Source organism: Fusarium musae, chromosome 4, assembly GCF_019915245.1.
Source record: "Fusarium musae strain F31 chromosome 4, whole genome shotgun sequence".
Taxonomy (NCBI): Eukaryota; Fungi; Ascomycota; class Sordariomycetes; order Hypocreales; family Nectriaceae; genus Fusarium; species Fusarium musae.
Genome location: NC_058390.1, coordinates 3,754,501 through 3,765,436, shown reverse-complemented (window position 1 = coordinate 3,765,436; position 10,936 = coordinate 3,754,501). Strand labels below are relative to the sequence as shown.

Below are 10,936 nucleotides of genomic sequence, written 5' to 3'. Positions count from 1 at the left end.
AGCCGTATGGAGACATTTTCTGCATCGACGCCTCCAATCTGGAATCACTCCCGGAGAGTTCTCTCAAAATGGTGCTGTTGGCCCCTTTCTTTGACACCAAGAAGCTCTGAAGCCATAGGGCCTGGAAGAGTATGGCCAGAGCACCCAGCTCTTGCCCACGATGGCCTCGGATGACATGAAACAGCATTTCGAAATGCTGGGAAAGTCCACTTCTCTGTAAGTTGTGTCTCGCGGTTTCAGCAGACCCGTCTCTCTCGTTGCTGGTCTGACATCTAGCAGAGTATATGAGCCCCCGGGTCCCTATGCTCGGGCATAAGGAAAAGTTATACACATTTTGTGAAGGATATTTTCCTCTTGGTAAGCCTTCTGGCCGATGCTAAGTATGCGCCTCATGAATTCGGGTCATGGTCGCAGAATAGAGACTGACTAGCTGTCGCTAGGTAGACAAGATGAGCTTTCATTCGGAACGATGACTATCTGCGCTTTGACCTGGAGCATCCTAGAAATGCAGTCTTAATCTGGGTCTCTATTGAGTGGAACTTGACGACGACCAGAACTGGAACAGAATTAGGCCTACTATCTAGATTGGCTCACGCACGAGTTGCTGGAGATCTGTCTGTGTGAATGTCCGAAGGTCCAATGGAACCAAGCCTTCAACAGGCATGTCTAGATGACATGTGTCGAGTTCCGAGACGACCCCTTCCAAAACACCTGGATATAGTCGAAGATCAGAACACCAATCTAGGTCTACTCTGAGATCATACATACTATACTCATACATCCATCTTGAGCTTCTGGAGAGAGACCACGAGCGGTAGCCGCATGATACAACACAGTCATGCCAGCAGAAGACAGGCACAACTATACCTATCGCTTCCCTCGACAAGCCTGGGAGTGATAAGTGGGATGGATTGGGCTCTACGAGCGTCGCTGATGGCAAGGAAATCTTGGAGAAAACTTCGCAATATGGTTGTCACAAAACCAACTCGCCCAACAATACATGATGGCTCAACTCCTTGAAGATGTCGCCCTCAAGGGGAAGATTGAGGCCATGACGGAAGAGAACAAGCACCTAAATGATCAGAATGACGAGCTTGTTGAGAAAAATGGTCACCTCCCTATCGATCGTACGTCCAGTTTGGGGGGACTAGTTGAAGAGGCTTGGCGGCGTCCCCTTCCGCATCGACCCTTTGCACGACATTTTCCAGGTTGTTGACATGCGTCTTTAAACCATACGTCTTTCTGCAGCTTGAAACCCGCGAAGTATCGAAGGTTATCATCGCCGGATATGCTATCAATCGGATTCATTTTGATCAAGTGCGAGGCAGAGACTCCCTGGGCTCGATACCAACAACACCTACAAGGCAGCGAATGAACCACTTGTGGATAGATATCTCTGATCGTGACACATTGGCAAAAATACCTAAAATTATATGCAATAGAAACTTCAATTGCTAATGCAATTGTTTCAGGACCCTATTTGTCTCGACACCCTCAGCAGGCGGCCCTGGTTCGCCATGGACTCGAAGCGTGTCCGTGACGAAGGCCTTTTCTACTCGGCGCTCGCGAACTTCCTGTTTAGAAACCCCGGCCGACAGGATCTGATCAGCCCGGAGACCATCGGCGACATCGCCGCCCGCTGGAAGATGGGTTCGCCTCTGACCATCGAGCACATCGAGCCGGGCCACCCGTCGTACAGGAAGCCCACCATCCTGACTATGGGGTGCTTTGCGCTGGTCAATACTAGAGGAGATCGAACAAGGTTATGTTTGTTCACACCGTCGTGCTCTTGATGTTCTTGGAGATCATCCAAGCACAAAGCTTTGTGGAGGAGCATGGGGGAGGGCAAGTGGCTCCAGCCGTTTAATAGTCAATCCTCTGAGAGGCATCGGTCCTACAAGGGTATCTCATAAGAAGCAATGCAAAACAGCACTTAACCACGAAAATAGATATATATTATAGTCGGCAACCGTTCCGATACCTGCACTCCAACATCGCCTGGTCCATATCCGCTACGAGGAACAAGTCTTCAAGGCTTTGCAAAAGTCGAGCGGCAATACTGCTTCCCTAGAGATCAATTGGGGAAGTCAATCACCACCCTGATAGTCATAGCTTCCGTCCGCCTCGCCGCCATGATCCGCGCGGATATCCGTGACCACCCAGACGGCCATGTTGAACCCAGCAGAAAGTCGGGGACTTGCCACTCCAGGCGAAAAAATGGCATGTTAAATGCCTCTGTGTTCCCGAGAACCCGCTCCCCGTACTCAAAAAGAGGTTACCCGACGGTCCCATCCTCATGTATCACTGGAACTCCTTTGACGAATTCGGCGCGCGATCTCCTGAGCGCCTCTGTCTTTCATGCGGCACCCACCAGGAGGTCATCCTTATGAATACCACAGAAGAAGAAGAGCAATATAGATATATGGCAACCTGGCTCCTCACGTTTGTTGGACTCGCACCCAACAAACGTACCTTCCAGGGTAGATCCAGGAGTACACGGCTACTATTGATCATGAAAAATGCAACCCCAGAGATCTCCGATGACATCCTGAAGATGTGGCAGTATATTATAAAGAAGTTCTTGACATTGAAAAAATACCTGGAGGCCAGATCTATTTTGTCATGCATAGGAGCTCGAGGCTTTGCCTACCACCTCTGGGAACACTCGCCGAATGCAGTGGAATGGGATGGATATATGTCCCTTGGCTCGGCTTCATCAATGTTGTTTCTCACACACTTCTGGACACGACACAAACATGGCCGCCGCCGCCGCTCCCCCGGGTGACGGGGATGGTGAGGAGCCCTGGCGCCCTCCTCCTGGTTCACGAGCTGTAGGTCACTACCTCTGTAAGGGAGACTCCAAGGATAAAGACTCTGCGCTTCCCTCAGTTATCCTGTTCCCTTACAAGCAATATATCGATCGCCTACTGAACTATAGCCGTGTCCTCGACTGTGTCCCCAGTGGCCGCTCCGCCTGCATGCTCTGTATTAAGGTTAAGTCCAGTTATACTTAGCACGATAACCTGTTCGCGACCAACCCGGGTCTGCGCTGGCTCCTCCGCGAGATCCAGGCTAGCACTGAGAACTGTGCGCATATTATCGGTAGGAAGACGACCCTGGATAAGTACATTTACTAAATATCCATTGCTTGTTGCGATATGCAAGTCACAACAAGGGCTGAGGGGGTTTACAAACCTCATCTTACATCGCTGCTCCCGCGAGCGCATCCGGCTCAACCCCCTCTCAATCCAGAGGCTGCTATATAGGTCACGTAACTCAAACTCAATTTTGCTACGACTATCAAGTGATAGCACTCACAGTATACCAACAAAATGAGTCTCTATGATCCTAACAACAACAGTCTTATGCGTCTACCTCTCGATGAGGCTACGCAACAGCTACAGGATGTTAGAGTCCTCGGATTCAAGAGCATCGCAAGATTTCCCGCCAGTCTCCTCGCGCCTTGGCACATGGAGGTCAGCTATTCGATAACTCACCCTCAGGATGAGAAGCCAGACCGAATGCCTGTCGACCCAGTCGACGAGCCAAATCCACCAGCTTTTCGCGTACTTATGTCAATGATCAGAATGACGAGCTGATCGAGAGCAATGGCCACCTTGCCATTGAGAACGAAGAGCTCAAGAAAAAGCTCTCGCTCTGGCTGAGGAGAGCCAGCAGAAGTACTTCGAGTGAGCTCTTTTATTCCGATACCAATTTAACATTACAAGGCTTCCAACACCGATGATAAGAGCACTAAGAAGGACGACTGGGAAATAATATAGCACCATTTACACAAGTTTTGCGTCATTCCGCAGAATTGGACTGAGTAACGACCGATATGGCTTCTATCAATGGGCTTTCGACCACAAGAGCGATGTGGAAGCTGCTGGGTGGCGTCCTACAATACTGTCATATGATGGTTCAATCACCACTGGTACCTTGAGCCAATTGACCCGAGATTCTGACAATAGTATCATTCATAAACATCCTCCATATTACACCTAAGCCTGTTCAGGAAGAAGCAGTGATGGGTGTCGAGACATAACAGCCTTCCCCTGCCATACATTGCCCCTCTCTCGACATCTCTCTCGTCCTCCCTTACAAGTTTCTTATCCATTGAACAAGATCTAACTATATCGTATGTGCTGTTAATTTTGCGTCGCGTCTCGTCTGGTTTTACAAATAGGTTTTGCCTGTTATTATACCATTGATCTTCTATATATGAGTATTTTGCGAGGCTGAACAAGGAAGAGACTGAATTGACTAAAGCAAGAGATGTAGAGAACAATGGATAGAACAACTATGATCACCCGATACACCACAGATTCCGCATGCTTACAAACAAGAATGGCCAAATACTCAGACCCCACAGCCCTCAACCAATTTTCCACCTTTTCTCTCCATCATCCACACTCAACAATCTTTCACATTCAAACCTCACTTCGTTAGAGACGAAGTGCCGATCTTCTTCATATACTATAACATCCCTGGCTGTGGTGCTGGTCGTGATTGTGACAGGAATCTCGCCCCTATATATACGTTTCACATCGAGCAACGCGTGTACTGTTGAATATGGTAGTTCTGAAAGCCATGACACACACAGAACGGCCATAAACCAGAGCGTGATTCAAGAACCCATAGCAGTCAAGCCCTCCTTATTAGTCAAGTCAGTCCCTCTCAACTTTTTACCGTTCCTTCTCTAATCTCAAAGCAAAGCACAGCACAGGATGTCTTCCCCACCTGGGATCAACTGTAATCATCTCCCTGTCTCACTGAGAACCCCGAGGAAGCCGTCAACAAAGTTCGAAAGGCCCTCACATATCTCACCTCCCTAATCAACAGGGATAACCTCCAACAGTTCCTCAATAGCCAGTCCTCTTCAGACGCTATCATAAACTATATAAACAAGTTCCCTAGTAAAATCAAGAAGATCAACCAGAGTCTTCTCAGGCTTATACCATAGAAATGTTCATATCATCTCTCAGCCTAAAGCCTAAAAAGATCTTAGCTAAATTTATAACAAATTTAGCCTCTCACATTACCCCGATATCCGCCTCCCCTATTAAGATCCAGACACTAAGCCATTTAAACCGTATAAAGTTCTAGGTAAGTCTACTTAGCATAATCTAAATCCCTCCTAATTCTCTTCCTACCTCCTCTCTAGATCTCGCCCGATTCACTTCCTGCTATTTATTTTATATAATATATCTGCTAACTTGTCTTTATACATACAGTCAATATGGTTCAACGAGCTAAGTCAGCCGGCGCTCATACCGTATTCGCTAACAACATGGGTACTGGCAAAACTTATGGGTTAGGGTTAAGGTAAGGGACATCTCTGCAAACAAAGACTTTCAGGCTCCCGGTTGGTCTGTGTCCGTATTAGACAATCCCTTGGTCACGTCTAGCTCCGCGACAATGCCCCTAATGCCGAGGAGGTGACGACTTATCCACCTGCCGCAGTGCAGTGCGTTCCGTATCGCAGGGCACATCTATCTCGAATGTATAGCCCCGAGCAAAAAGGGTGTTTTCGAACCAACCACTGTGTTTGCGTCCTGATTTTGTCTTAGGATTGGATGCATGACCACTAGAAAGTACGCAGTGACAATGAGGAGTTGAAGAAGAAGCTCGCTCTGGCTGAGGAGCGGCTCCAAAAGTACTTTGACTTCTGGTGCTTCGCTGAATACGAGCTGACTAGATAGCTTGAGCTAAAAGACGAACTTGAGAAACAGCTTGAGGCCGCGAAGACGGAGGCACCTAAAGCACAAGAAGGCTCTATGTAAGGCTAACAATCCTTCCTACTACCATATCGCCGTACGAAACCTCAAGCTTGTGTCCAAGGATTTCAAGCAAGTAGTTGAAGCGATTCACTACATCACGGCCATTTCAGTGGGTGGTGGGAAAGTTAAGTTCACGATGGTACTGGATGTTGATGACTTGACTGGTCACTGCAACACGAGTCTTCCACTGCACTCCAAGCGGAACTATCATACAACTCGACCCTCCGATAATATATAGCGCTTTCTGCACAGTCTAGGCAGATCTATAAACTTACCCTGACCCCAAGCAAAAAAGCTTCCCCGCCTCAGGAGCAGTACACTCGATGGAAGACAGGATCGCTGAAACGCAAGGCCTCAGTTCCAAGCGATCAACGACTTCTACTAAAATATGGACCCTTTCCGTCAGCGCTACATCCAAGTCCTATACGCCTGCAAATCGTGCAACCCCATTTTATAGGCGTGCTTACGCCCTGGGTAATCATCCGACACAAGGCTGTGCTTGAAGCGGAATATCCCAGCCCTTCAAGCAATGTCTAAATTGCTGTGGGGCAGCCTTCTATACTCAGCTTCGACTAAAGGCCTGTTCTACGCTGTTTGAGTCAGCCGGCGATAGCCAAGAACCTGGACAAAGGTTTCAGGGGCAAGGTCTCTTCATATAAATACATATTATATCATCTATTTAGAAACCCGGGTAAGGCCGAGTTCCACCGCTTTTAACCAACTGTTCAAGCCTTCAGGAATCTGGAGGTGTTGAGGCACCTTTCGAAATATATGCGCTACCCAAGACGATTAAATGCTTGGGGAGATATCGTCCCTCTCAACTTAGATCCTGGATTGATTCATAAAAGGATGACTTACAGAGGCCAGCATGGTTAACCGAACAGAACATGGCTCCCTGAGGGCCTCACTGTAGTTCAAATATGATGACTTGAGTGAAGCCATAACTGAGGCATAATGCACCACTTGAAGTCGCCTGAAGCTCACCACACCTTTATGGCATCCCTGACGTTGATAGCCTGAAACAAGAGCTCGACCACATTGCCCCTATGTCAAGGGGATGACCAGCGAAAGCAAGCTTCCAAATCAAGCGAGGTAGTCAGGATAACGAAGCCCTATGTTAGAGATGCAAAAGCAGAAGCTATGGACAGAAGGAGAATGAGAACCAAATTTTCGGCAGCCAATATGCTGTGGGCGTCTAACTTGGATCTTATAAAGTAAGACCATATTCGGGTTTTTCATAATTTCTTGTTTAGGATACATACGTGAGTCACTCCAAATGGTTAATGTAACTCACTAAATCAAGGATTTATTCTAATATTGGCGGGATAGAAGCTACCAGAGACAACCAGTGGGTTGGGAAACAAACCTTTTCATCTACGCGCCCGGATTCATTGTTGAAACCAGGAAAACTGCTACCTTGGCTGAGGCATGCAAATTGTACCCCCATTACTCCCTTTATGACACCTCAAGTATTCGCTCATACATAAAGACCGAGGCAATTGAAGCAGCTATGGGTTTCGCCATATTTGCCAAGGACCCTTGGGCAAGCGATAACATTGAAACACTGCACCACAAGGGCAAGCAGTGGTGTATTCTGACCAAAACTCACGGTGAGGGCATCCTTGCCTTTCGAAACAGGAAAGCCCGGCATCAAGTCTTCGAAGCCGGGAAATGACAACTCAGCTAATCACGGAAGAGATCCGAAAACGGATTCGCCACCTAGCTAAAGAACAGAAGGAATGTTATAGAATGGCGGACGACATCTACCACCAAATTAATCTTACGCTCATCCATAGAATAAAGAATAATCTGGGGGATAACCCATCTTGTCCAACTCCTGGGACGGCCTGCCCGGGGCGTGAGCGTCTTTCGGAATTCTTTCCTGCCACATATGTGTTGGCAGCACCCTACGGCCGGTTCTGGGCGAGGAACTCGATGTGTCTAGCTCTATAGAAGATGCTGTAGACTACAAGTTGAACTCTTCCTCTCACACCAATCTTCCATCTCTCACTTCCCAATACCCAACCACTTCTAACAACCTGTCTCCCATTTCGCAACACATCAACTCTATCTCATCACTAAAGTGTCGACTTCTCATCTTCTTGACTCAAGATAAGATGGGGGCTATGACTTCTTAGTCTGATCCAGAGCCACCCCACAAGACCGAAAGGCAGCGGGTCAGCTGTAACTTGTATACTATAGAAAGAGTTTCTGGACATCCCATGTAGAAGTTGGAGGAGCATTCTTCGCCGACCACAATGCTCAGAACGGAGGCGTCTCGGACACGTACGATACGCTCTTGCTCTTGAGTTTGAGGATGTCACTTCTCCCATTGGTCCTAAGCGCCCTAGGCTCTATCTTCGGGATAATCACGCTCCTGTAGCTTCAGCTGAACTCACACAGAAATGGTCGACTTTCAAAGGGAATCATTTTCTAGGTGTGATCAAAATTCTGTTTTCTCTTGCTGGGCCGTCCCCCGTATTCTGCTTTTCTTCCCCTTACTTCAGATTTCGTCTTAAACTCTGTTTCATCTCCACAACACTCCGATCTGTAAGAAACGCATTATTACAGTGTTCAGACGAGTCGATCTACCGGCGAACATACTACGCCGGAAATCATTGTCGACCATTACAGTTTCACTCGAAAGATTTCTGGGCTTGTCTGGCTAGAAAGCGAATGGGCGACAGATTTTGAGGATATTTCGACTACTATATACCATGTCACAAAAATTGAAAACACTACCGCAACGACTAGAAAGTGGCGGTCAATATATGGCTCTTCGCTTCGTGGTGGGAGTATTGTCTGCTCTTTTCAACTTCACACAGAACCGCCAACAATTTCACGTTGTTTGTTTTCGTGTTCCAACCGGAAGATACCGCCTCCTGGATTTCCAACCGCGGTCGAAGTCAGGAGAGGTGTTTCAATTCCTTGGTACAACGCATCTATCCGAGCGTAGAACACCTGGGCGCAGTTGAAAAGTTCGCAATTCAATTCCTTGAACCTCGCATTGGCACGTGAGAAGATAAAATACTATATATAACATGCCTTTCACTGTTTCGAGGAACTGGAGTTTTGGAATTTATCCATGACCTTGCAGCTCACCAATGAGGAAGATGTATGAGTGTGTGCTATGCATGTAAGAGAGGTCCTTAAGAATGACATGTGCATCGTCGCTAACCCTCGATCCTAGAAGATCCTAGCAGCGACAAGCCTATCCCTTCAGAATTGTTGATGTTTGCGCTGGATTGATGGAGTGCGTCCAATCAACATGGCCGAAACTGGCCATTACGTCTAACACCCTTTTTGTCCTTCTTTCACGCTCAAGTTAAGCAGTCATGCCGTCACTCACCTCTCTTCCCATGGAAGCCCTGGGAGAAATCGGGGGTCACCTCGACTTTCGGAATCTTCAGAACAGTTCTCTCGCCTGTAAGGCCATCGAGTCAGGCCTACGAACCCACCTGTTTCGGAACAAGGCGAGGCTAAGATCAGGAACGTGGAACCTTTGACGAAAACAAGCCTCAAAACCGTCATTGTTTTCCATAACTCTAGGCAACTTTGACTGACCCCAAAGCCATGGCAACATTTCGTACCGTCACCATCAGTGTATTTGTCCAGATCAGCGTCTGAAAGTCTTGAATGAAGCAGTGAAAGAGGCCTTCCTCTGGGCGTGATATACGAGCACAGCATTGACTTACCAATGACCCAACTACCAAATAGTCACGATACTATGGGGTTTGATTGGGAAAAGTCACTTGTTATATATAAAGTCAAGAGCACCCAAGTACCTTAGAATATGAGGCGAGCCCACAGGCGGCAGCTCATTTTTCGGCATCGGACCAGACCTCCATGGTGGCCGCCATAAGTGACCAATATCATACACTTTACCACCACAGTAAAGTTTACGCGCAGGAGTCTTTTCTACATTCATCTTCCAGTCCTAGCAGTGGTCCAGGCCAAATTTCCAAAGGTTGAAGACTGGAGAGGCTTTACCTACCTTGTCGTAGAATTCGACCAATCTTCCCATCTAAAGCTGGTATGCGTAGCCATGTAAACGTCCTAGGGAGGCTTTGGTCACCCACCTCTCCATACATGAGCTTACAGGAAGTTCAACAACTCAAGAGAAGGAGCTCTGGTGCCGTGTCTGGGCGAACGGCCCTGAACTTACTAAGCCCTAGTCTCAGGACTATGCAAGCATGTTTCTGGCCTTTCCACCCACCAAGACGTTCGGACCTCAATGGATTCTTAGTTTTCAACTAATTAAATCTATTAAAGCCATATTAATTATTCACATGCTCTCGCAACAAGATCCGATCTCAACTCCAGGTGGAAGAAGCTACCTGGGCGAATCCTCTCCTCTGAGGACTGCATGTCGAAATGATTGATATACAACATCAAAGCACGAATCGTCAGACAGTGTTATAACGTAAGGGAGAGACATATATATAACCAGGCCGGTGACTACCGAACAGCAAAGTTGGCCACAAAGAGCGGTTTATTGATGCTAGCCAGTGGGAGACTGGCTTCTGCTTCTCGCCCAGCATACTAGGCGCCAGAGAGTGATTGGTTAAGTTCTACGCCAGCAGTCAATCACAAGAGTATCACGGAATACTTTGGACCAAATGGGACAGACTGATTGGGATGACTACTGGATTGATAGAGTTGGTGGAAAGCTGTGCGCGATAGGATGCGAGGGCCTTCCTCCTATGCGTGAGTATATCCGTTTCATATCAAGCACCGCGTGTACTAATGCCCAAGTCTGTCAGACCTTGCGAAGATAGACACGTCATATTATGATGAAAACTACGAGTTGGAAAGAATAAACAGTTGTGATAGAGAGGCTGCTGTCAGCGGGTGGGCCAATACATCAAAAGACTGGGCCAAGATCCTTCGCAAGTGTTCATACACTCGCACGAAATGGTATTTCCTCATGTTGTACTCTACAATAGCTTTAGATTACCATAAGTAGCTCAAGTAAAAATAATAATTAGACCTTGTTGCGTCTAACATGCTTGCCTTGACCAATGTGAAGATGATATATCTCAATGCTAACAACAAGAAGCTTCCTCTTAGTATCCCAGACATGACCAAATTTACCTGGGTATTTTCATCACTTAGGGTTAAGGTCCCCAGTTTTCTTTCCTCCCCTAGACTGCATT

The 10,936-nt window shown here is 47.3% G+C and overlaps 2 protein-coding genes across 2 annotated transcripts; both read left to right on the top strand.

Moving 5' to 3' along the window:
- Positions 1 to 1,003: 1,003 nt before the first annotated feature.
- Positions 1,004 to 1,867, top strand: J7337_006104 (uncharacterized protein; the record flags this gene model as incomplete). Its single annotated transcript, XM_044823770.1, is given in 3 exon segments — positions 1,004 to 1,096; positions 1,473 to 1,736; positions 1,748 to 1,867. The coding sequence occupies 3 exon segments, from the start codon at positions 1,004 to 1,006 to the stop codon at positions 1,865 to 1,867; spliced, it is 477 nt and encodes a 158-aa protein (XP_044682261.1).
- An 889-nt stretch (positions 1,868 to 2,756) lies between these two features.
- Positions 2,757 to 3,137, top strand: J7337_006103 (uncharacterized protein; the record flags this gene model as incomplete). Its single annotated transcript, XM_044823769.1, has 2 exons — positions 2,757 to 2,993; positions 3,015 to 3,137. 2 exons carry the CDS (start codon positions 2,757 to 2,759, stop codon positions 3,135 to 3,137), a joined length of 360 nt encoding a protein of 119 aa, XP_044682260.1.
- Between the last annotated feature and the right edge of the window lie 7,799 nt (positions 3,138 to 10,936).